The 27,141-nt window shown below is 44.8% G+C and overlaps 1 protein-coding gene and 1 pseudogene across 1 annotated transcript in view; both read left to right on the plus strand.

Moving 5' to 3' along the window:
* The first annotated feature begins 1,722 nt into the window (after positions 1–1,722).
* LOC114498689 lies at positions 1,723–7,319 on the plus strand (annotated as a pseudogene).
* Positions 7,320–14,583: 7,264 nt separating this feature from the next.
* Positions 14,584–27,141, plus strand: part of SLC1A4 (solute carrier family 1 member 4) — a 29,484-nt gene continuing 16,926 nt past the window's right edge. The window contains exons 1-2 of the mRNA XM_028516521.2: positions 14,584–15,415; positions 26,832–26,874. Coding sequence (XP_028372322.1) covers positions 14,871–15,415; positions 26,832–26,874 — 588 coding nt within the window. The 5' untranslated portion in view covers positions 14,584–14,870. The remainder of the gene's footprint in view (positions 15,416–26,831; positions 26,875–27,141) is intronic.

The raw sequence follows: 27,141 nt of genomic DNA on the forward strand, positions 1-27,141 counted from the left end.
GGGTGTTATTTCATGGGGAAAAAACACCAGGTGGTACTCGTGTTTTCATTAACATTGAGATTGATGATAAACCTATAAACCTACTTTTTCTAAAGTCTCTAAGCTTAACATACAGATTTTATTTACTTATAAGTGTGGCGGATACCGGCCAGCAGTATCCATCTCTGCTGTGGATGCTCGTTGAAACACGAGAAAAAACATACACAGAGACAACCAGATCCTGTGGGGAAATAGGGACAGAAGGGCCACTCTCTCTAGTGGGGAACACCCTGTATCCATTCCCAAGCAGATTTTTATTGAGAATACAGACTTAGTTTGTGGATTCACAGACTCCACAAAAGATCAAAAGACCAGAGAAAAGATCAAAAGAAGTAGGTGACTTACAAAGGTGCAGACAGAAACCCCACTGTGATTCTGGGCAAAGTTTGGGGTTTTAACATATGAAAGGACTACAAGTTCCAAAGGTTTCCTGTCTGTGCCTTTAAATTCCAAGTTAATAACATCCTCCAGCAAATAGATCTTACAGGATCTTGCGTATTCTATGTCCCAGGCCTGATTACCCTGGGGGGTCTGCCGTTTCTGGTCTGGGCTGTACCACCCCTGCTATTTCCACAGGCCTGAGAAGGGCAGGAGACAGAGGCAGCCAGGAGACTTGGATTTCTCACATCTAAGAACAAAGACTCAGGCTTTGACAAAGCCGAGGTGGCAGGGGTTGATGTCCATCACCCCTTCATATCCACAGCCCCGAATCTCTTCCCTTAAGGCATTCTCACGTGATCGTGTCTGTCTTAGATTCATTCTCTTTCTTAGAGAATTGTTACCTGTCATTGACTGCTGATCATGCAATGAGAGCCAGGCATTAGAACAGGCAGCGTTCATGCCAGGGAAATAAGTTTTTGTCTTCTTAGTGGCTCCTGATCCAGAGGTCTTTCACTCAGCCTAAGTCACGGGGGGTTACAGCTTCCTGAGACAAGGCAGGGCAGTCCCCAACATATAAATCCAGTAATTTCTGTGTGAAAATGAAAATACTCACTTCCACTTTCCCTTCAATGTATTCTCACTGAGCCTACACATTTGACAGATCACTATCTCCCTGAACACTGGCTGCATGGATTAGTCACATTCCTGTAGAGTTTTCAAACCACAGTCACAAATACATGATTCTCCCAAGATCTTCAAACACTAAACAGCAGACTTATAAATCTGAAAAGTAAAGTGACTCATAACTCAAAGGTGACTTACAAATTTAATAAATAAATCAGATTAACCTCATCACTTAAAGCACCATGAAGAACACACCATACTCAAACAGAACAAAAATTTAAAACTTGCTATTGTACTTACTCAAGCACAATTTACACTAAGATATTGATGCTGTCAATTTATTACTTCATCCTGGAATTACAAATTACTCATGTAACCAAGGGGAACAGGACTGCCATCTCCAACTTACTGTATCAACTAAGGTTGTGGCCTCCGGCTATTGGAGGTCCCCCAGGCCTCTGCCCTCGGTTTCTCATTTTTCTCATTCTGCACTCACTTCCTGGTCATGCCCTCCAGGCCTATGGCTTTAAATGCCCCTGTGTGCCTGTGGCTTTCTGTTGTGTACTCCCATCTGTAGCAGGCATTCATGTTGCTCACCCCTATCTCTGGTTCTTCTCTTTCTAGGAGCACAGGAGAATCATACTTCCTCACCTTCTAAGGTTGGGGATTTATCTCAGCATGGACTTGTCTCAGCCAAAGAAATATGAGTGGAAGTCATGGGCCACTTCACGGCAGAAGCATTTTGTTGAGGGAGTGAGACACTTCCCCTCACTTTTTTCCTCTTCACTGAAATAGTGCAGGTAGTGGAGCCTCTATTAGTCTGAATTCCAGAGAGAAAATAACATGGAACAGAGACTTACATGTAGGAAGTCAACTTTTGTTGTCTTAATCCAGAGGGATTTTTCAGTTGTTGATTACTGCAGCCTAGCCTTGTCCATCCTGACTACTGCCCATAGTCCTATGCCCCTCTGCCGAACTCCAGACGCAGATCCCAGATACTAACTCAACAGCTCCACGGGGATATCTAGACATCTCAAACCTAACAAACACACAACTGAACTTCTTATTATCTCCCTAAAAACCCTGCTGCACTCAACCTTCCTCGCCTGGCTTGGATGTCAGTTTCATCCTTCTAACTGCACAGGCCAAAACCTCAGCTTCATCCTCGAAGCTGACTTCGTCTCTTTTCTTTCTCTCACCTCCCATATCCATTCCATGAGCAAATACCTTTGGCTCTATTTTCAAAATATATTCAGCACTGGATTGCTCCTCCCCTTCTGTGCCACCACCTTGACCTAAGTCACCATCATCACTCACTTGGGCAGTTACAATAGCCTCCCAGCAGGTCTTGCTGCATCTATTCTAGTATCCCCTTTACAGCTTATTCTTAATGCACAGATCATTTTAAACCAGCCTAGCCACCCTCCAAACTGTGCGGCAGCTCTCTGTTTCACTCAGAACAAAAGCCAAAGTCTTTATAATGACCCACAAGACCCTGCACCACGTGGCTCTCTGGACCCTGCCCTCACCACACCTCCTGTTACCCTGCCCTTTGTCCGTTTCATGGTGACCACACTGGCCTCCTTCTAACCCTTGACCATACTAGGCACATTTCCAGGTGAGGGCTTCTGCTGAGGCTATGGTCTGTGCCTGGAATATTATTTCCCCAGACAGCCTCTTCATCTCCTCCAAGCTTTTGCTCAAACCTCACTTTCATGACAGGTCCTACCAATTTAAAACTGCAAACTGCCCTCCTCTGGACTTCCTCATTCTCTTTACCCTCTGTTGCTTTTTCTTTTTTTCCCCCCATAACATTTACTACCTTCTAACTTATTATATAACTTACTATCTTATTATGCATGTTGGGTACTGACTTCTCTTAGCTAAACTGTAAGCTTTATTAGAATGAATATTTTTGTGTTTTTTTATTCAGTTATATCCCAAGTGCCTTAAGTAGTGCGCATAACAGGCACTCAATAAATACTCATTGAAAAACTTGGTTGAATTACTGAATACATGAATTACCATGTGGGACGGGCACAGAACATCAGAGTTCTCTTTCTAGGCTGATCTTGTCCCAGGCAAATATTTGTTGGGCTAGGCTGAATTCTCACTATCTGGTTTTTACTGATGGTGCTTAGATTATAACTAAAATTGGACTGTGGTGGGTATATGCTTGCATTAGCATAAAGAGCATTTTCTGCAAACACTATTTGAAACTCATAACTGTCTTTCCTTGAATGTGCTATATTTTAGTTGTTTCTTTTGAATATTATCATGTACTCATGCTTTCCACAGAATATTTTTTTGTTTTCAATGCTCAGGTTGGCACAGCCTGGCCAATGGGAGTCCCAGAGGTCTTGACAAGAAATTTTGCTTTTTTACAACAATAAGGTGTTCTAAACCATTTCTATTTTCCATGATCCAAAGATAGAATTACAAAGTCAATGACCCTCCAAGGGTCCCTGGTTCCTTGTGGTAGAAAATAATGTTAGAGACCAAAATCTAGCAGCTGTAGGGATCCCCACTAGCTCATGCCCTAGGAACACGGGCAGGGGCAGCATCACCACCAGACCACTTTATGGATAGGTAGATGTGATGTATCTTTAAAACGTTTCATTAGCCAGGGTGCAGTAAGGGAAACAGCAATCACATAGGGAATTTCCACTGGAAGAGAGACAAGACAGGCAATTGGTTACAAAAGTGTTAGCTGGGGCTCTTTTCCTTTCTGACTGCTGGGAGATTGGCTGCCATCCTGAATGACACAGTCACTATCTGGACCAGGAAGTTCATGACCAACAGACTACACTAGCAGAAACAAATGGTTACCGATGTCATTCACCCTGGGAAGGCAACAGTCCTTAAGACAGAAATTCAGGGAAAATTAGCCAAAATGTATGAGACAGATGTCATCCTTGTAATTGGATTCAGAACCCATTTTGGTGGTGGCTGGACAGCTGGCTTTGACACGGATTGTGGTTCTTTAGATTATGCAAAGAAAAATGAACCCAAACACAGACTTGCAAGACATGGTCTGTATGAGCAGAAGACCTCAAGAAAATAGCAAAAGGAACACGAGGAGAGGGTGAAGAAATTCAAGGGGTCTGCAGAGGCTACTGTTGGCACTGGAAAAAGTGAGCTGGAGACGGGGCAGCAGAAGGAGTCAAAATTCTTCAGTGACTTTATCTGTGGTGAGTGTGCATGAATTAATAAACTAAGAACATTTTTTAAAAGTGTGAGTTGGGGTGGGGACAAAAGAGGAATGCTGAGGTAAACCAGAGAGTACTAATTGAGAGACTAATAACTCAGCATTACCTTTGGGTTGGGGAGCAGAAGGGAAGAGACGGAGTTAACAGAAACCAGGACTTCAGGGGAGGACTCAGAGGGGCAGGCTCCCAGACCTCTCTCCACAGTTCTAGCTCCGTCCCAGAGGAGCTCTGGCTGCTGTGGAAGGTGTGGCCTCCTGGACACTGACACCCCCAAGGGGCTGTGTAAGGCTGCAGCTGGGGCTGCAAAAAGAAGTTAGAAGCTGGAGCTACAGCTACTGCCGGACAGGAGGCGGAAACAGGCAAGAAGCCCTGTTTTCCTTTCTTTTACCCTCACATTTCCCACCAGGGCCTCCCAGAACCATGGAAGCTTCTGGCAAGGGGATGAGGGAAATGTGGCTCAACTCCAACGCCACAGAGCAGAGAAGGGGGTCCTGAAGTGGGGTCACAATAGATGGACAACCAGTGCAAAGGCCATGAGGGCACCCAGACTTTCCAATTAAAATCCAGTTTCTTCAAGTCTTTTTTAAAATTCTTTCTCTGTGATAAAATATTGCCTGAGGTGCCAGTTTCCTCATGCATCATATCATTTCTGATCAATTTTAATATGATATGAAATATGTCTACATAGTATATAAACCTGTGTATCTAAATATCAGTATAAATTAATGGATGCTATTATACACTAATATCCATTCATATTTAACCCAGAGTCTGGCCTGGATTACTCTCTCTCTTCCTTTTATTGTGGCAAAATATGTACAACATAAAATTTACCATCCTAACCATTTCCGAGCACACGGTTCAGTGGTGTGAAATGCATCCACATTGTTGTGCAACCTGCCTCCAGAACTCTTTTCATCTTGCAAAACTGAAAATCTATACCCGTTAAACAACAACTCACCATCCCTCTTCCCCAGCTCCCAGCAACCACCGTTCTATTCTCTGTCTCTACGAATTTGCCTACTCTAGGTAAATTTGTGGAATCATGCAGTACTTGTCTTTGTGACTGGCTTATTTCACTTAGGATAATGTCTTGAAGGTTCATCCATGTTGTAGCAGGTGTCAGAATGTCCTTCCATCATAAGGCTTTTTAAAACTCTGTTGTGTGTACATATACCACATTTTGTTTATCCTATCATCTGTCAGTGGACACTTAGGGTACCCCCACCATTTTGGCTGTTGTAAATGATGCTTCTATGATAATGGGTGTACATTTCCTCCCTATTTCTTACCTTCACTCCTAGCCATGTCAGACCCAGCACCTTCTTTCATCCTTAAATGAAGTTCATAAATAATATAGCCTACCTAACACATCATTTCAGGAAAATCAGTATAGCAAAATAACATATGTCTTGTTGGAGCAAGTACTCGGGAATGATCGCACAGAGAATATTATGACATAATCAAGTATTTGCACACTGCACACAGTTGCCACAGCCACAGCTCTAGGCTGCCTCAGAGCACTGACTTGGTGATTCAAATACCACAAGTAGTGTTTCTTGGTGGCGTGACTTCCTAGTATTGGCAGCCAATACTTAGTGGTTTGAAAAAAAGCAATCTTTCTTTAATGTCTACAGCAATTATGATCTCAGAAATGTAGTACATATTTATTTTGGGCAAAAATTGGATATTTCTATGTAAACAGAATTATGTCTTGACTCACATAGTTTTCTTTCAGATAATTTAAAACAGGTTATTCCCTTGTGGGCACCATATAAGACACCGAAAATTTCTGAAGAGCACAGGGTGATGGGTTGTGCCGGATGGTCCAGTGATTTGCAGTACATCTAGCATCTTTGGGCCATGCCCACTAATGCCAGTGGCACCCTTCAATCACGATGACAGCCAAGTGCCCCTAGATATTTCTAAAATGCCCCCTAGGAGGCTGTACCTTCCATATGAAGAACTGCCCTTCTGTAAGTAAGGAGAGTCCTGGTGCCTCTACCAGTTAAGCCTCACCACAGTAACAGTGTGTATGGATGGCTGCCACAAGAAAAAAAACAAAGACAAAAAACCTCGCAGACTGATCAATCCAATTGACCAATTAGTGTGCTCTGAAATCCACTGCCAAGTTTGTGCCACAGCCATGCTTTGCACAGGTTGCTCCCAGCCAATGCGTGAGCACAGTTGGGGATACTTCCTCAGACCTATCTGTGAAAGTCTCAAGACTCCTCTGAAAGCTGATTTTGGCTGGAGATTCCCAGGAACTTTAATAAACCTCCCTTAGACTGCATGACAGCCTAGGACATTTCTACCCAACCTTCCTGCCCTTTCCCCTACACTTGGGGTAAGATTTGCATTGCCTTCCGAGCTCGCAGCTCCCTCCCTATTTTCTCTCCCATAGGTGTCTCCTGAATAAAATCCCTGTGTGTTTTATCACAGCTTGCCATCTGCTTCTTAGAGGACTTGGACTAACACAGCAACAAAGAACCACGAAACCTCCAAGGCACTCAACAATAACTTTCTATTGCTCACATTCAGGGAGGAGGTAGTTTATCTAGACAGCTCTGTTTATCTTCGCTGGACTTGCTCCCATATCTGGGGCTGACTGGCTGAACGTTGATCTGGGGTGACCTCCGCTGTGATAACTGAGGACACAACTGGACTCCACGTGTCTCTCTCCTGCCAGCAGGTTAGCCCAGACCTGTTCTGAGGGCAACAGCATGGACACAGGAGAAAAGCCCAACCCACACACAGGCCCATTTCACACCTCCCCTTGCCTCAGGTCCGCTATACCCCTTGGCTAAAGAAAATCACATGGCTGAGCCCAGACTGAGCTGGAGGGCCCTAAACTAAAAAGTAATGTGACAAAGGGTCAGGGCACAGGGACAGATGAAGTAGGGGACTATTTTCATAATCAGTCACAATGTCCATGTGGTTTTCTTATTAGTAAAGCACCACTCTTCTTTAGTTCTTTTTAACTGTAACTTCTCTTAAATTTTTCTATGATCACATTATAGAGTCACTTATTAATAGTGAGGAAGTCTGAAATTCTGAGTATTTATCAAAAGACTCTGCGTTACCCACAGGAGGCTATTTAAGTTAAGAAAAGCCCTAACCATTGTGGCTCAGTTGGTTTGGGAGCTGTCCCATAGACTGAAAAGTCGTGGGTTCGATTCCCAGTCAGAGCACATTCTCAGGTTGCAGGTTCAATCACTGGTCAGGGCGCATGCATGCAAGAAGACAACCAATCTGTGTTTCTCTCTCACATCAATGTTTCTCTCCCTCACTCTCTTCCTCCTTCCTTGCTCTAAAAGCAATGAAAAAAAAAACGTCCCCAGGTGAGGATAAAAACACAAGTAAATTTTTTTATAAAATTGAAAAAAAAAGATACTACATTCACTGTCAAGTTAAAGCCATTTGCTCCACCCTGCATGACCCAGTGCTTTTATTGCCCGTGACAAAGTTTAGAGCAATTACAGATAACAATCGACATTCTCTTTGTACATCAGAGTCATTTACTGAATTTTCAACTTCCACATGGAAGTACAGAAATTAAGGCTTTATTATTTATAAAATAAATTTGAATAACTTCAAAGTTATCTCTGTGATAACACCACTTGAAGGCCAACATTTTTTCTTAAGTAGAAGGAAGAGCTGCCGTGTCACAGGTGGGTGGTCAGCAATCACCTCTACGCCTGCGGCTGTGGACGTTGTGCATGAGCGTCACTGGTCATGCTCGCCCCAGAGGAGAGTGACTGGAGGACCGCAGGTGCAGCCCGCCTGACCTCTCCCTGCTCCAAGCTTCCAGAACCCGTACTTTTCTGTTAAGTTTGCTCAACTCTGTTGTAAAAGTTAGCCCCTACCTCCCATCATTTCTTCTTTCATAAAAAATTGATGTTTTGTGATCCTGAAAATGTTTTAGCCCACTGAAAAGTTTCAAAAGGAAAACAGTGAAGAGCCATCTACTCCTCACCTAGTTTCACCAGTCATTAACATCGTGCCTCCCCCACGCAGCACTCTTTGTATTCGCACAAACTTCCCTTTGCCGAGCCCCCCAAGAGCAGTGCGCCAGTCCCACGGCATATCACCCCTTACTACTTCTCCATTCTCCCCCAAGAACAAGGCCATTGTCCTGTTATACGGAACACGGTTGCCACACCTAAGAAACTCAACATTAAGTTCAACACAGAGTGCACATGAAATTTCCCTACTGGTCTCAAAAGTATGCTTTAGTTGTCTTTTAATCCAGATTCCACTGCATTTGGTTATCACATCTCATTGATCTGTTAGCTGGAAGAATAAAGAGCATATGGATGCCTGGGTCCCACCCCAGAGTTACAAAAACAAATTTTTCCAGGTTGGAGCCCTGGAATCTGTCCTTTTAAAACCCTTTCTAGATGACCCTGATGAGAGTCAAGTTTGGGGACCACTGAGTTCTTCTTGCAAGGTTAATTAACTTTAACCTTGGGGTCCTTGGCTATCGCCCAAACAGACTTCAGTGAATCCTTGTGCTAGGCATAATAAATTTGGGGGCGACTATAACTCATTACAACTGATACCCATTTCTTCTCTACCCTTGCCAATCCCCTTTCCTTCTAATCCCACCTGCTTCTCACCTTTTAGCACTGTTCTTAGTAAGAAGGATTTGATCAATAGGCTTTGAAGGCCTAGCCCTAGACCTTATCTTAGATTTTTCTAACTCTATTAATCTAATGTCCTTGAAGATACTTTTTGATTTCATAATCTGGGGTGGGGAGGAGACAAGAGGGTAGAATTGGTTTGTTGAAATGCAGGTTCCTAGGCTCTCTCCAAGCTCAAAATAGGCATCTTCATCAGCTCCCCAGGTAATCCATATTCCCCTCTTCTGTATTTTACTGTAGGAGCCTTGCAAAGTGATTTACTTTTGCAAAGCAACTCGGTAAACATCTGGTTGAGTCATTGAATGAAGTCCCACTCTTAGAAGCCTTGCCCACAAAACACAGACACCAAACTAACTTACATTCCCATCTTTTAACGCATGCCTTTCGGCGCTCCTGTCCCACCAGTCCTCTCTTAGAAGAAAATATCAGTTAGCAGAGCTTTAGCTCCTCTCTGAAACCATAGAGACAGATACCTCATTTCTGTGTCATCCTGCCTTTCACTCCCACTCTGACTAAATTCCCTTTAGTATTGACTCCAGTTGTTTTTCTAAGTGAATGCCTGACCATTCGGCTCTAAGGGCATCTTCAGGGCCCCTTTTTTCTTTTTTGGTGGGTGGAGATGGTTCTGAGGAAGGCCTAGAGGGAAAGTGCAGACCACAAAGTCACCAGCACTTTGTCGTCCATGTGCCACTACATACTAAGTCGTCAACTGTAGCAGAAAAGGAGCTTGTTTATTACTTTGGATTTTCACTCTGCTTGCTCTGTTTGCTAAGTAATCTGATCTATTTGAAAAACAAATATCCTTTTTAAAAAGTTACATTGCATTTTCTACAAAGTTGTGTTTTGCTAACATGGAAAGAAACTGAAGTTTAATCTTTGTAAAATAATTGTTAGTTAAACTCTCTGCTGTCTCAGTGAAGATAAGAAGTACTCTAGAATCCAAATGTGCCTGTGGTGAAGGAGACAATTTTTTTTTCAGACCATTCATGGCAGAAAATAATTCCTGCTGATTCTAGTGATGCCACTAGGGATTCTTGCGAAATTATTTGGAAGATATCAAACTGTCACCAGATATGAAGTTAGAACTGAAATAACCTCTTTGCTGGCAGAAGTCAGCATGTGTGTATAATAAAGACCATCCACCAACACATAAGCACATTGGGAGTGACAGTCACTTTGACAAGATAAGAAAAATACTGTTCTTATCACCTCATGAGTAAAAACTCCAGAGCACTGCTTCAGTGAGGGAAACTGAGTCTTTGTGATGGACGGTGCAGCCATGGTTTTAAGAACATGACTAAGTGATGCCAGAGCAACTTCCTAACAGAGTCATCCAGAGAGACACCGGAGCAAGGGCACCAGCGGAAGCAGCGACTCGTGTGCTACTCTGGTCTAGAACGTGTGCACGTGTTAGCTTTAAGGATGTAACTGTGGATCAAAGATAGCTGCACCTTCTTTACTACTCCTTCCTTTTAGAGGTGGAGTCTAATTCTCCTACCCTGAATTCGGGCTGGCTTTAGTGACTTGTTTTACCAACAGAATGTGAAAGAAGTGATGTTCTGGAAATTCTGAGGCCAAGTCAGAAGTCTTGCAGCTTCTAGTTAGATTTCTTAAAACACTCACTCTGAGGGAAGTCAGCCACGAGGTAAGAAGTTTGACTACACTGAGATCATGATGCTGTGAGAAACCCAAGCTGGCCAGAGAGGGAGTGGGGAGAGGCCAGCCCCAGCTGCTCCAGCCACACTAGACCAGGTGCCAGTTCTGTGAATGAAAGATTCACGCTGGACTTTGCAGCCTCAGTAGATGCAATGTGTGAAAGAACCGAGGAATCCAGAGGATAGCCGGAACTGAGGCCACAGGCACACGGCCCTAGCTCAGCTACCCCAGTCACGCCCAGTCATTAAACCATTGAACCTCAGCTGAGGCTCCAGTCACCAGAAAACAGAGGCGAGACCCCCTGCCGTGTCCTTTCTGGATTTCTAGCCTACGAAACATAAAAAGAACATGGCTGATGTTTTATGCCACTGTGTTTTAGAGTGGTTTGTTGTGCACTGATAGATAACTGGAGCGGATATTGAAGAGAGAATTTTTATTACTTAGCTATTGCCATAATAATGTAATAGTGTAATAATGCAATAATGCATAATATTTTATTCCAAAATTTGGTGAGTTTCAACAGCATTCATTTTTCTCACTCATGGGTCTGTGCATTGCCTGGGGTGCTCTCCTTCAAGCTGTGAGGAATCTAGGCTTGCTCAAGGCTGCAGAGTGGATTCTCACTTTGTTCTGGTGCCAGGCTGAAGGGGAAACATGTATTTGGGACATGCTGGGTCACACGTATGCTGGGTCACATGTATGCTGGGTCACATATATGCAGGAGTCCAAGCGCAACTCTGCAAAACTATTTTGACACCTCTGCTTTCTTCATGTCCACTTACTCTATTGGCCAAGTAGGCTACATGGTCAAGCTCAAAGTCAAAGGGGTAAGTACACTCCCATCCAAGTGAGAGGAAGGAGAGAGAAAGACTTGCTGAACAATACTCCAGACTAGTGAGAGCTTCAAGCATCAGATGACAGTGGCGAGGACAGTGAGCGGTGTCAGACTGGGTCACGTTAAGGTATTTCTGTAATCCGGTACTTATACACCTAGAACCCAGAGAGAACACATACTAAGTGTGTGGATGAAGGTGTGTAAATACAGGGATCGATACTTTTTTGTACAAATACCCACAAACAGGAGGCATATAAAAATTATGAGAAGACTAAAGAAACGTAGTAGAAGAGCAAAAGGAGAGAAATTGGTAAAAAGAAAGCCAAATGAAACCCTTTACCACTTGTTGGGAGGCCAGGAGCAAACGCCTGTTTCTCAGTTTGTCTCACATGTGGGCAGAGCTGCTACAAGGCAGTCAGTCCCTGAAGGAAGCCCCAAGAGACCAGCTCCTCCTTAAGGAGAGGTTGTGCTCGTTCTATAACAGATACATTCAGCATGGCATGCAGCGCCCTCAAGCACAGCTCTCCCATTCCGCACCACCCTCGTGTCCAATGAAAGTGCCTGTAAGGCAGAGAGTGCCCCGCTCCCAGTTGAGAGCTAACTATTAACACAGCTCTGGGGTGCATAGAATGGCACAAAAAGCTGTGGGCAGCAAGCAGAGTTGGAGCAAAGGGAATTAAGAAAGACCTCGGGAGAGAAGTAGTTTCTAAACTGGGATTGGATGCAGAGGCAAGATGTGGAAGTAGCACGCAGTTCCATTTTTGTTGTACATATAGAGGTCACAAGGCTGGAGAGTGAGCTGAGGTCAGATCATGGTGGGTCTTGGATGTGAGGGTGAAAGCATATTCTTAACTCAGCAGGAGGCACTGGAAGCCTTTGAACAAGAAGTGGCATGAAGGAGTTGTCTTCCAGTATTATTCTTTCCTGCTTCTTTAGTAACAAAACCTCAATTTTGAAAAATTTTCTTACTGTATTTTTTCATTATATTTAACTACCTTATGCCCCCCTCCAGCACCCCCACCCAAACCCCTTAATTTTTAACTGGGTATAAGCCTGTGCAAAATAAAGATTACATTTCCTAATATCTCTTGCAGCTAGGAGTGATCATGTGACTAAATTCTGGTTAATGACATATCAAGAAAACAGTGTATACAACTTTTAGGAAGTGTTCTTAAAGGGAGAGGAAATTGTTCCTTTATTTTTCCTGTTAAATGGAAGCAGAACCTAATCCTAACGTGTAAATTATTTATTAGGAAGATTGGTCTGAGGCAAGCAAAGTGTAAGATGGTTGAAACAAGAGAAGCATTGGAGATGGGAAGACTAATTAGGAGAACAACTCCATAGTCAAGATAAGAAGCGAGGAAATAAAAACGGAGCCAAGGATGATAGCAGTGGAAATGGATGGGAGGAGTGGGTGTGAAAACAGTGTCTGTGGGGTTTGGCAGTTGCTAAAATGAGAGGAGACACTAGCAAAGGAAGATTCAAGGTTACTTTGAGATTGTAAGCAGAGGTGACTGAAGGTCAGCAATGTTGGTAATAGAAACAGAGAACTCAAGACAAACAAGCAGGCTCGAAGAAGAAGGCCACCATGAGGTCAGTTTTTGACTTCTGAGTTGGGTTGCCTGTGGAATGTCCACGTGGAGATGCAAAGCAGGCAATTGGAAGTTCATCCCTGGAGCATGATTTGAGAGTCCTTGCACAAAAATGGTAGTCAAACAGAGGGAGTTGTTGGTTGACAAAATAGTGTATCTCTAGAATTTTTTCTTTCTTCTAGAAAAAAAATAAACAGCATTCTTCAAAACCAGATAAAAATATGTATAGCTCTTCACATGACATGTACACCCTGCCCCCAAAATAACCTCCACAAGCTCCAGCCAATGACTGGCTGTCCTGCTCCGAGTAATGGAAATCCTCACTATCTCAAAATTTGGACAGCTCCTTAAAGCTCCTTAAGAAAGCATTTTGATTTGCACAGATCTTTGTCATGACATGTTTTTAAGTGACTCCTTTTCAGCCAGACATCTATAGAGAAATTACCTTCCTCTTTAATTCAGGTTAACCACATGTAAGAAGGCTTCCCTTTCACAAATGTCTTGAAAGAACAATTGTTTTCAAAAACAGAATGAGAAAAAAATCTAATAAATGTGACAGAGTAAAACAATTCTACAGAGCTTTCTCCTATATCTGTTGAGACCAGAGTAAATGTTAAATAAAGGCTGAAATAAAAAGGGTATGAATTCAATATGAACAGTGAGGAACCGTCTTCACAGGCTGGCTAAATAGCCATCTGCACTGTATCCTCGAGACCGCTGGGGGATGGGAGAGGTTCAAATCCAGTGATTTGTGTAATTCGCCTGAGGTTCTGGGGGGAGGGGGGGAAGGCACCTGGAAAAGGGGTGAGGGCTCTGTGTCTTCTAGAAGAGTTTTGCATCTTTACTGAAGACAGCTGCAGAGGAACCCAACCCACCCTCTGGAGTGCGCAGTGGCGAGGCCAGGCACTGGGTTTAGTGGCACCTCGGACCCGGGTTCTATTTAGAGGAGTCAGAGCCCTTAATGAACTTGCGATAAAGTTTTTCTGATTTATCCATTCATCCATCCCTTGATCAATCCATCCACCCTTTTTGTCTCTGACCCCTCAGGGCCTGCGCTGGGCACCCTGGGGGATGCAACCCCACAGGAATTTCTGGGAGGAGGGGATTTTATGCAGGAGGACGTGGCGGGATGACAATCCTGGGGCCGCTCACAGCGCTGTGGCCCCGTCGCAAAAGAAATCAGTAAATTCTCGGGCAGACTCTGGACGGGGCGGTGGGTGCGAAAGCACTAAGCCTGGAGGAAAACCTCCCCCACCCACCCCCATCAAGACAGGGAACGCAGCCTCGTTCCACAATCTTCCCGGCCCTCTGTTGGCCGAGAGGCCCTGGCTGGTGCCGGCGAGCCGGAGCCATCCCTCAGACCGCGCCTCCCAGTGGCAGGCCGAAGGCGCAGTCCGAGGGGGCGGGAGGCGGCCACGGGCGCAAGGGTTGGCCGGCTCCACCTGCGCCCCTCCGACTCGGGCTGCGCCCCCAAACCGGCCTCTGTTCCCACCGCAACAGGGGCCGGGAATACGGGATAGAGAGCTAGAGGGGGCTGCGGCTCCTGGGCGCTGATTGGCCAGAGCCCCTGGGGGCGGGGCCGCGGGTGTGGAGGGATTGAGCTCAGACCCATCCCTCCTTTGCAGCAATTTGCTTGCTGGAGGCCCCAGGTTGCATCATCTCCAGCCCGCGGCTGCTGGGGGAAAGCTAGTCGTGCTGCGATCCACTTAGTCCGAGGCTCCAGCCCGCTCTCCAGAGCCCAGACTGGGAGTCTCCCGAGGGCGGGCTCCAGAACACGCCCGGCACCGCTAGTGGACCTCGCCAGCTCCGCCTGCGCCATTCATTGAGACGCCAGTCCTTTCCTAGAGCCTAAATCCCTCATCTCCTTCAGCTCCGAGTCGCGGGCAGCGCCATGGAGAAGAGCAACGAGACGGAGAAGAGCAGCGAGACCAACGGCTACATAGACAGCGCCCAGGCTGGGCCTGCAGCGGGGCCTGGAGCGCCCGGGACCGTGGCAGGACGCGCACGGCGCTGCACCGGCTTTCTAAGGCACCACGCGCTGGTGTTGCTCACTGTGTCCGGCGTGGCGGCAGGCGCGGGCCTGGGCGCGGCGCTACGCGGGCTCGGGCTCAACCGCACGCAGGTCACCTATCTAGCCTTCCCCGGCGAGATGCTGCTACGCATGCTGCGCATGATTATCCTGCCGCTGGTGGTCTGCAGTCTGGTGTCCGGCGCAGCCTCTCTGGATGCCAGCTCTCTCGGGCGACTGGGCGGCATCGCCATCGCCTACTTCGGCCTCACCACGCTAAGCGCCTCGGCGCTCGCGGTCGTTTTGGCGTTCATCATCAAGCCTGGGTCTGGCGCTCAGGATCTTCAGTCCAGAGACCTTGGGCTGGAGGAGTCAGGCCCCACTCCGGTCCCCAAAGAGACAGTGGATTCTTTCCTCGACCTGGCCAGGTAACGATCCCCCAAAGCAATGTAGATGCCAGCTCTCCAATACACTCCCGTTTATTCCTAAACACACACCTTCATATACTCCTAAGAGTTCATTCTAGTGAGCTACCGGTGGCCTTTAACATTTTTAAAATATCAAAGTAACGCCTGGAGCCTTTGCATGCCGACCACACCTTTTCAAACATCAATCGGGCGCACCAGACAATCTAAAGGAGCAGGGCCACGCTTTTAGCAAAGGCCAGTCCTACCGTTTGGTGTGAGTGTACAGTAGGGCAGAGGCGGCGGCCTTACCTGCATTTTACTCCTTACACCATGGCTGTGTTCTAACCGCTCCTGGATATCTTCACCCCATTTTCTCCCCCACAGTGCCTGAAAGCTCCTGTGAGCATTTGTTAAATTTTGCCTGTTAGGCCATCATGGCCTGTAATCTGTGGCCCTCTCTGTTTCAGCCCATTGGCTGAGAGGTTGTGGCAGTTTTTTAAAAAGTTGTCGGAGAACCCAAGGATAAAAAGGCTGGCTTTAGTTGTGTGGGCCCATTGCGCAGGCAAGCCTCTCATGAGGGCTTGAGACAGGTCGCCCTCCACCCCACAGTCAGGACCACTGTAGGGTATTGTGAGTTTCAAGAGGCTTTATTGTGGGAAGGTGAGAGTTCTAGAGGAGAGGGAAAGAGAAGCAACTTCACTTGGCTTTGCCTGCTTTCTCTGACTCTTACAAGTTGGCTTTCATTCCTTGAGACGTAGTGTAGTTTCTGTGGATTAGCCAAATCAGCCTCTTCTGCTTTCTCCATTAGCCCAGAGTTCACAAGTGGAAAATTGCAGGCTGGAGGCATTTACTGGCCTGGCCAAGTGCAGTTGAGTGAGAAGCTCAGCTGGCTCCCACTCCAGGTTTCCAGTTGGGAGCCTTAGAGAGGTATGTTTTGTCTTGAGTCACTGAGGCAAAGCTCCTCATTGCTAAGGCTGTGAAAACCAGCAAACCCTGGGCAAAATGACTTGACTTCCTGCTGTTTCCATTTCTCCCTCTGGAAAATGTGACGACTGTCTGCCACTTAAGAGAAAGAGTATTCATTTGAAACTACAGCAACAACAACCAAAAAAGTCAAAGGCGTTGAAAAATAAAAATCTCTGATGAGGCAGACCAGAAAGGTCTTACCAAAACTTGTTACCAAAAAGGCAGGTAGAAGTGGCCAGTTGATGACATGATCATCTTTGTTTAGTGTCTGGCAGCTTGATATCTGGAGTCTTTAGAGATCCTTAAAGTTTGAGAACTCACTTAGGTGGGTGTTGAAAACAATCTAATGAGGTTGGGAGTGCCTTTGGCTTTTCAGTATATCTGTCAGCTGTCCCAGGAGAGGAGGCAGTTATGGGGGTTAAAAAATTCTAGTTTGCAGGGATCAGTGGCCCAGAGAGGGGGTGTGGATGCACAGCTCTGACCTGCTGGCTGTACCCTCATAGGGAGGCTCAGTAGCATTCTCATCTCCAAGAGAGGGGCAGTGGCCAAAAAATGGGAGGTGAGGGTTACCTTATTACCACTAACCCCAGAAGAGATCTCTTATTTCCTGATCATGGCTGTCTAGATTTAGATCCAAGCCACTTTAGCTCCTGCTTCTGAAATGAACGGTGACCCAGCACCGTGACTTAGCGGTCCGTGTAGGTGCAGACTTTTCAGTGACTTGGGCTGCAGATACAAGGAAGAACTAAAAGAACCTTTGTTGTGGCTTGTTGGGGATAGGTAATGTTTCATAATGCTTCTAACAGCCAACCACATTTAATCCAGCAGCTCACGAATAAAGGCAGTGTAGGAGGTACGATCTTCTTTTACCAACTGAGGAAATTGAGCCATACAGGTATTAATGATTTGCACTAGGTCACCGAGTAGTTTATCAGAAGAGGGATTAGAAGAACCAGGGGTGTCTGTGCCCCACAGTTCAGGGCTGTCTTTCTCCTACTCTCCTGTCCCCCAAGCCAAGATACCATAGTAATGACACCAGCTGCTAGTCTAGTTTCACAGTCTCAGAAATGTTTGCGCTCATCTGAAAGAGGAACTAGATAAAGGTTTCATTGGGTCAAGACAGATGCCCACTTCCTCTGAAAGAAGGAGATGACCCCCTTTGGTGAAAGACAGTGTGTGTGCAGCTGCTTAGACTTGGCTTTCACATTCAGCAGCTTGTGCAAGGGAGCGGGCCTGAGCCACGTGGAAATATTCCCTGGGTCTGGGAATACTCTGGGTTACAATTTTCAAATTGCTTACATCAAAGAAACCTCACAGGTGCTGATATTTTTGTGACTCTGGGCATGTTCCTTGGCAAAGGCAGGGCACAGCCCTGGTTACTGCCCACAACTTAAACACCTGGAAGGAGCGAGAAAAGTCTTATATGACTAAGCGCAGTGCAGGCTTTGCTAAAGTCCATGACCTTTCCTGGTTGTGGAGTGCCCCCAAATCCCGTAGGTTCTCTCTCCTACAATTTCTAATTTTTTTCCAAGATGTAACTACAAGTCAGAAATGAAGCCAGTAGATATTCAGTATGCCTTTTAGAAAATTCAGAATGCCATTATCAAGTGATTTGATTTCCTACCACACAATAGATGAGAAATAACAAAGTGGACAGGGGAGTGGGTGTGAGGTGCTGGCGCTGGGAGCTGGCCCTTCGAGAGCTGAGAAGTGACAGTGGATAGCAACTGTCAGATGTCAGAGTCACAGACAGTCTCCTTCCCATCAGCCTGAAGCTTTTATGCCTGAGGACCTGGAACGACACAGGACTCTCAGAACTGGGTGTGACCGAAGTGATTGAGTTGTGACTTTTCATCCAAAATGAAATAGTGTGGGCGCCAAAGAGACAGAAACAGCTTGTCAGGAATCCAGTCATTGTGGAAGTTCTTAGTCCCTAACTAAGCTCATTGATGGTAGGTCCTAGGGCACGCACATAACTTTCTGTGCCCTGGCTCCCTCATCTTCATAATAGGGATCATGATTGTACCTACCTCACAGCATTGTTTGGGGGTTAAATGAGCTTTGTCTGTAAAGCTCTTAGAACAGGACTTGCTAGCCCAATATATGTTTGCTCTTGTTGTATGTAAATAGAGCAATATTACAGAGCTAACGGGGTTTTCCCCATTCACAGCTAATGGGGATGTCCCAATTTTATAGTTTGAAATACATGAGAGTAAATGGGGAATAAAAGAACGTTGGGGGAACTCAAGATGACTTACAGCTGACATAGTCTTTAGGTATATTGGGAACCATGTGGAGGAGCCTGGGGAAAAAGAAATGAACAGTGACTGACTGTTTTGAACTAATAGGATCAGCATTATGGGAAATTTGGAAATGGAGAAAAGTCAAAACTAAACACCAAAAATCCTTCCATTCTGAAATGGGGCAGAAATCCTCATATGTGCTCTGCAGTATTCCAGTTTCTTTTCTCCCTGCATTACCTGTTTCTGGTCCCCAACGTTGACCTCAGCTGTAAATGGAAAGGACTGAGGCAGCTGGCTTCTAAACATTCATCGGGATGCTAAAATTTATGGTTTTCAAATGGAAAACCAAAGACTTAACTGCAAAGGAGGCAGGAAGGGACAGCTCTTGGGCCGAGGCTCTGTCTGCACTGGCAGCCAGAAGAAAGATCCAGGCCGGTGTCTTTTGCAGAAGTCTATCAGGCTGCTGCCACTTGCCCAGTGAGCACGACTGAGGGTTTGCCTGTTGCCTGATTTTTAAAGTTATGTTTTCTCTTGTGCTAATTTGATCAATAGTAGAGTGTGCTATGAGCCTTTCCCTTCACCAAGGGAGGCGTGAGAAACTTACATTCCTTCCCAAGGTGCAAAGAACCCATTTCTTCAGCAGGTACAAAGAAACCTATTGGAGACTGAGGTCTAACATTAGCCCCTAGATCACAGTTGAGAAAGTGACTAGTGAATAATTTCTCTTTACTGTTGGCCATGGCAGGTTGTTTGGTCTATGCCGATGTATCTGTATTCTATTGGCAAAATGAAGACTCTTAGCAAACCAACAAGGATCCAAATTAATGGAGGTTTCTCAGCCAAACTACTCACTAAAATGGTAGCTTGTAATTTTTTAAAAAAGGTTTTAGCTCAGCACCATTCCTTCTACTATCCACGAGACTGCCTGAATAGTTCAGGCACTGAAAAGGACATACACCCAGAGAGGCAGTGTGGGCAGTGATTAAGAGGAGACACTGACGTCAGTTACCTGGGTTCAAATCCAGCTCTACCCCTTACTAGCTATATGGACCAGTCATTTAGCCTCTTGATGCTTCGGTTTCATTTTCTGTAAAATGAAGCTAATAATAGTTAGTATCTACTACCTAGATTTGTCATGAGGAATAAATGAGTTAATATTTGAGTGCCTTGCTAATGTTCTGGTGTGTTCCAGCCTCTCAGGCTACTGCATACAGATAATGAGTACTGTTCTCAGCCTTATTTCCTAAAACGTCCCCCACCGCAGGGGCCCAGCAATTGCCTTTCCAGCTGGAATCTAAAACTGGATGTGGGCCTTAAAAAGAGGGTCGATTACTCCCCCACCCCCTGCTGTCGCAGTAGCGTGACCCCAGCCCCGCCTCAGCTCCCAGCCCCTGGGGGGCACCAAGATCAGAAGGAGCACAACCCTGTTAACTGACTCGGACAATAAACACAAGGAGGAACAAATATCAGATGTATACGGTGTGAGCCATATCCTGTTCTGAAGAGCCTTTGAAATTTTCATAAATTTAGTCAAGAATTTTTGAACTTAAAGGAAATACTCTGGAACAAAAAAATACCTAAGCAAAAATACAGTGTTTTACATTCTTCTCACATAAAACAGGGAAATGCTACTACCCTTCACAATAGAATAAGAAGAGTAAATAGTAGCAGATGTAGAAAGAAGGAACATTATGAAGTTTTTCATCCTGTGAGCTGCATGAGTCTGCATAGTACCGCTAACTAAAGCTCTATGGTTTTTGTTGTTTTTTTGTTTTGTTTTGTTTTTGAGAGAGGGAAAGGGAGGGAGAAATAGAGGAAACATTGATGTGTGAGTGAAACATCAGCTGGTTGTCTCTTGCACGCCCCCAGCTGGGTACCTGGCCCACAACCCAGGTATGTGCTCTGGCCGGGAGTCAAACTGGCGATGTTCCGTTCACAGGTCCACACTCAACCCACTGAGCCACACCAGCCAGGGCCGTACCAGTTTTTTTGTTTGTTTTAAGTGACGTATCCAGAGACTGCTATAGCACTGGAAAGGCGTGTCAATTCATTCTCTCCCAATTTGTTCTCATTTGCGTCTCTGGATTTAGTAGTGTGGCCTTGGCATTTTTGCAAATGTTTTTGGCTTTAACCCACTATAAGAAATAGATTTTTTGAAAACCAAGCTCTGGCTAGTTTTATTAAAGAAAATTTTTGCATGATTTACTTCTCACCAATCTGTTTGGCATGCTGCTAATGATATCAGATATCACTTGGATCAATGACAGCCAGTGTGCACACTCTGTATTATATTCCACACGCCGGGCCCAGTTTACTATTACTGCACTGTAGCAATGGACACCAGTCTTGGCCAACGTGGCATAGAAAGTTATTTCAGAGTTTCTCAAGGCTGGGCAGTTTGGTGAGGATGACCAGTTTTGCTTTGCCCTCTCTGATCATCCTCAGAATTTGCTTGTACCCTGGCACATTCTTTCCACTTTTCGTAACAAGTTGGAGCCTAGAGCTGACCAACTCCAGCAACTCTTTCGTCTTCTTTGTGGCCAGCATCTTCCTGCCTTAGGTGCAGCATGGCCCCCAACCAAGAGCAGCCGCCGAGATGGCCGGGGAACAAGAAAGAAGACATACATTTAAAATGATGGCATCTACAGTGGGGGGGTGCGGGGGGGGGGGGAATGGGGACAACTGTACTTGAACAACAATAAAATAAAATAATAAAGTAATCATCTATGTATATGCACCCTGAGCCTCCCATACTCAACATGAACAACAGTGTCTCAAAACAACATCTGAAGTGCCAATATTTTCCATTCTGTCTAATGTAGTATATCTTTTATAAAATGCTGGTTAGAGCCAATATGTTTAATTTCACAGGCTACTAATGTTTGAGAAACTTTGGTCTAATGTGTATCTGGTATTATTTAATTCAACTAAATTTCTCGGGATCCAACAACAGAAAGGGGAAGTATTTGAGAATTGAAGAAGATGTAGATTTCGGTAGCTAGGAGCGCCCTACCAGCCAGTGAAGCTGAGTGCCCTGGAGCAGTACGCACTTGTCCCCCTGCCTCCCGGACTCTGGGTCTCAGTACTGCAGGTCTGCACTATCTAATAAGGTAGACACTAGCCACAGTAGCTATTTACATTTAAATATTTAAATTGTCAATGTAAACAAAATTTAAAATTCGGATCCTCCGATACACTAGCCATATTTCATTTGCTCAATAGCCATATGACTACCATATGAGACAGCACGAATATAGAAAGTTCTCTCTGATGGTGTTGGTCTAACCATCATGTGAATGCCAGATGTATCAATTTAATGTCTCAGGGCCTTGGGGTCACCATGTGCCAAATGAGGGGGTTGAACTTAGTCACCACTAAGATCCCTTCCAGCTCAAATGTTTTTTTATTTTGAAAACCCCAAAGATAGTGTGTGAAAGTGAGGAGATAAGGGAAAATGCCTGAAGTCAGAGCCCTGGGAGCAGAGCTTGCGTGACAGGCAGCTGATCCCTGAGAGCTCAGGAGTAAGAAAAACCCAGATTTCACAGCAGCATCTGTGTTTTAAAGGAGAGAGGGTTCAGAAGAGTGCAGAGAACAAAGTTGTAGGACTGACACTACCCAACTGACTATAAGACATGATAAAGCTACCGTAAGAACAGGCAAATAGATCAATGGAACAGAATAGAGAGCCAGAAACAGACTCTCGTAAATACAGTCAACTGATCTCTGACAAAGGAGTAAAGGCAATACAATTGCAAAAAGATAATCTTTTCAACAAATGGTGCCAGAATAGCTGGACGTCCTTGTACAAAAAAATGAATCAGGACACAGACTTTGCACCCTTCACAAAAATGAACTCAAAATGGATCACAGACCTAACTATAAAAGGTGAAACTATGAAACTAGAAGATAGCATAGGAGAAACCCTAGGTGACTTCAGGTGCGGCGATGACTTTTCAGATACAAAACCAAAGACAATCTCTCAGACGTTTTGCTTTACTCCCACAGCCTCAGTTCCTTGCCCCTAATTATGGACAGGAAGTCCATGGCAACCAGAGGGACCAAGGGAAAGGAATGTGATTTTGTGGGTGTGTGAGCTTCAGCTCGCAGCCCCCAGGCTGTCTCTTTCCAGGGAATAACATCAGAGAGCTGAGCCATATAACCTGAAGAAAGTTCAGCCATCCTATTGAATGCTTTTTTTCCTTTGCAGTTAGCACTGTATTTTTAAAACTTTTTAACCATTTTGATGTATGATTTACATACAGTGGAATGCACCCATTTTAGGTATAAAAGCCAGTGAGTTTTGACATGCAGAGAGCTCATTTAACAGTCACCACAGTGCAGACGCTGAACAGTCCTGTCACCTGTGACCTCTCCCAGCATTCCCCACTCTCCACCCCTAGCCCCAGGAAGTTCTGGATAGAAAGGTTTGCTTTCTGTCACTACAGATTAGTTTTGCTTTTACTAGAGTTTCATGTTAATGGAATCATTCAGCATGTACTTTTCTTTGTCTGGCTTCTTTTGCTCAGCACAATATTGTTGAGATTATCTGGGTTGCATATATCAGTAGCTGAGTTCTTTGTATTGCCTGGGAGGATTCCATTGTGAGGATTTATCATGTGTCCCTTCATCTGTTTTTGGACATTTGAGTTTGGAGCTATTATTAATAAGACTATTAAACATACAGGTCCTTTTTGCAGACATATTTTCATTTCTTTTGGGTAAATATCCAGGAATGGAATTGCTGGGTCGTATGGTAAGTGTATGTGTAGCTTTATAAGTAACTGCCAAAACACATTTTTTTCTTAGGAAGCTGATTTTTTTTGGCAGGAGTTGTTGTTTTGCCTCTAGTATTGTCTGTGCCTCTGTTCCCACTGGATTTTGTAGACTGGATACTGTAGACTGTCTGAAAGCAGGTCGGTGTGTCAGTGGCTGTTTGGTCTAGAAGTTCTGGGATAGGGTCAGGGTCTATTCTGGGTGAGACAGTATTGGGTTATTGCTCACGCTAAAGAGACCAGGCAGGCCAGCAGCAGGGTTTAAACAAACAGTGTGTGCTCTTTGGAAGAGAGTGTGTTTCAAGGTTGTGGGAAAGGCTGTGCTTGTGCCAACTGAGGAATCTGCTGATCCCTAAAGGATGCAAGGCACTTCCAAGGGATGTCGTTCCTCATGGGAAAGATGGGGGATCTTTAACCCAACATGTTCCCCATCTTCCCTGCCCTCTTAGGAAGAGAACCCAGCTCAGTCCTGGGCTATTGAGGGTTGTCATCCAGTGCATGTAGAACAGGGGAATCTTGGCTCAGAACCTATTTCTGCTTCTAACTAGTATAGCAAATGGAAATGAGACACCAAACCTACGTCACAAGGTTGACATAGGTAAGAAAGGTGCTTTGTAATGGAAATAATAGGCAAAGGGAAGTTGCTATTCATCTATACACTAAGGAATAGTTAATACACATTGCTAGTCTTTTTCTACCTTTTCTTTAAGATAAATATGCTTGTAAAGGACTGGTATTTAGTCATCACCATTTTGTAATGGTTAATCCAACTGAAGATCACATGTTGTCTGCTTAAATGCAGGGGTGTACTAGCTGGTATTCTCTAAACATGTTCAATGCCATCTGGTTCCATAGACAGAGTAGGTTTGGAAAATGCCATGCTGCAGTCTCTGCGTGCTGGCTCTCTTGCAGATGCACCCTGAGTGTAATAAAGTTGTTTTTCATCTCATTAACTTTGTTGGCCAGTATATTAGTTATCTAATGCACAAATTTAATGAGTTACCAAAACTAGCAGCTTACAATCACATGCACTAATTATCTCACATAGGGTCATGAATCTTAGCATGGCTTAGCTGAGTCTTCTGCTTTAGAGTCTCTTACAAAATTGCCATCAAGGTGTTGACCACAGCTGGGGTCTCCTCCAAAGGCTCAGCAGGGATAGATTCACTTCTGAGGTCACACAGTTGTTGGCAGAATTCGGGTCCTTGAAGTTCAGACTGGCACCTGAGTTCCTAGTTGGCTGTTGGCCAGAAGACACCCTGTCTCTCTCCACAAGGGCCCGCCCAGTGCGGCAGCTTGTTCCATCAAACATGCAAGCAAGCCTGGAGGCAGTAAAGAGAGTCTTCTCACAAGATGTCAGCAAGTGATATCCCATTACCTTTGCTCTGTTCTTTTTTTTTTTTTCCCATATCCTCACCAAAGGACATTTTTTTCATTGCTTTCAGAGAGGGGATCCAACCTGCAACCTAGTTGTGGGCCCTGACCAGGAATCGAACCTGCAACCTTTAGGTTATGGGATGCCACTCCAACTGAGCCACACTGGCCAGGGCCCTTAGCACAATTCTTTTGGCTAAATTAAGCAAGTCATAGGCCCTATCCATACTCAAAGGGAGGATATTACACACACGTGTGGCTTCCAATAGGACATCTCCAAATCCGCTGCTAAGGTGGGTTACAGTCAGACCCGCCTCCCTCTGAAATCAAACATAAAGCAAATAGTTGCCTAGAGGTTCTAGCATTAGGTAAACAAATCAGCCATAGGAGTAAGGATTAGTGCATACACTTGGCACAAATTGTAAAGGATGGTCCAGAGCTGTTTGCTCTTCTAGCCTTATTCTTACAGGAAGTGGATAGGACAAACAGAATGCCGGTGGGATTTTCTCATATTTCAAGACCAGAACCCTGCACAGAGCCTGACCAAAAGGAGACTCAGTAAAAACTGCTTGCATGAATAGACTTCGGTTTTAAAACATAGCTTAACTCGATTGGCACTACTGCTCTGCTTAACATGAAATAAAATTCATAAATAAGATTTACCTACATACATAATTTAAAAACATTAACATGACTTAACTGTAATATAAAAGACAAAAGAGTAATTTATAAAAATAATGTGTTTTAGACCTGGCTGGTGTGGCTCAGTGGATTGAGTGCAGGCCTGTGAACAAAAGGGTCGCTGGTTCCATTCCCAGCCAGGGCACATGCCTGGGTTGTGGGCCAGGTCCCCAGTAGGGAGCACGTGAGAGGCAACCACACATTGATGTTTCTCTCTCTCTCTCTTTCTCCCTCCCTTCCTCTCTCTCTAAAACTAAATAAAATCTCGTTTAAAATGTGTTTAATAGGTAAATGCTGTAAAACAAACTGGTTAGGTGCTTGCTTCTGAATTTAGACGTTAAGGACACAGCTATAAATACAGACTGGTACGTAACAACATGTGCGATTAAGGACTCAAATCCTACAATTTTCTGTGGGTGATGTGATTTTTCCAGAAAGATGAATAATTCTTGGAAATATTCTGAACAAAACAAAAGGTAATTATCCCATATTTTACACAGTAGTTGCAGTCCTAGAAAATTCAGTATACAGTGGTACCTCGGAATTTGTTGTTAATTCTTTCTGGAACTCATGACCGTTGCCAAAACCAATGAGTACCAAATGATGAAGCATTTTCTCCTGCGGGGCAGCATCAAGTTCTAGCAAGTTTATACAAGTTCTCATGCAAGTTCTAGCAAGTGTGATGAGTCCCGAGCAAGCGCCGAGTGCTGAAACGTTTTTTCCCTCGCCCAAATGCAACAAGTACAGGGTTTGACACGTTCTGGAGCCTACGAGTACCGAGGTATGACTGTATGTTCAAATTATGCAAAAACTACCTTGTTTGGAGGTTAGTTTAGGCTTAGCTAATTGTAAGGTTTTGTCTGCAGGTATGTCATATAGGATATCAAAACACATGACAGCCTTCAGACTGTTTATTGTATGGCACTTGGCTTAACGCTTAGCAGAATGAATGGCTGGGACCTGGCACTTTCGCCTACACACAACTCCCCCACTTCCAGGAACACCCCCTCCACCCCTATTATTACCACAACAAAAACACTCCCAAGGATTTCACTAGGGGACAGCACCACTCCCTGCTGGAAACCACGGGAACAGGGTTTAACCTCTTGGGGAAAGGAAAGTAATGCAGTTATTCTGGTCTGGTTGAACACAGGTAAGCCCAAATATCAAGGAGTAGTACCAGGAGGGGGAAGAGATGAAAACTGGTGCGCTCAGGTATCTACTGTGCCGCAGGAGCCAAAACAGAGTTGGGCGTCTGGACGAGCAGAAGACCACAATGACTGCTGGAGGCGGGCAGAGGAGGAACACCGTTATGTTAGGCCGTCAGAAGGGGCATCTTAAAGTGGATACTTTGAATGCTGAATTTTCAGAACACTGATGAAATGCTTACTTTTCCAACAGAAACTTGTTCCCCTCAAATCTTGTGGTTGCAGCTTTTCGAACGGTAAGGCTTCATTCTTTGCTAAAAACGTGAAATTTTGACAGGAGTGGGGGAGGTATAGATTACTGCTGTAGACTTAGGTAAGGAGGAGCAGGGAGAGCTAGTGTTGTCAACAAAACCCGGTAACATTGGGCTAAGTTTCATAGATGGGCCTCTGGGATAAAACAAACAAAACAAAAAAACCAACATTTTTCTAAAATATGCTAGTGGTTCCAATATCTTTTTCACATCACCTGAGCAATACCCTCAAATCACATTTTGGGGTTCTCT

Source organism: Phyllostomus discolor, chromosome 6 (genome assembly GCF_004126475.2).
Source record: "Phyllostomus discolor isolate MPI-MPIP mPhyDis1 chromosome 6, mPhyDis1.pri.v3, whole genome shotgun sequence".
Lineage (NCBI taxonomy): Eukaryota > Metazoa > Chordata > Mammalia > Chiroptera > Phyllostomidae > Phyllostomus > Phyllostomus discolor.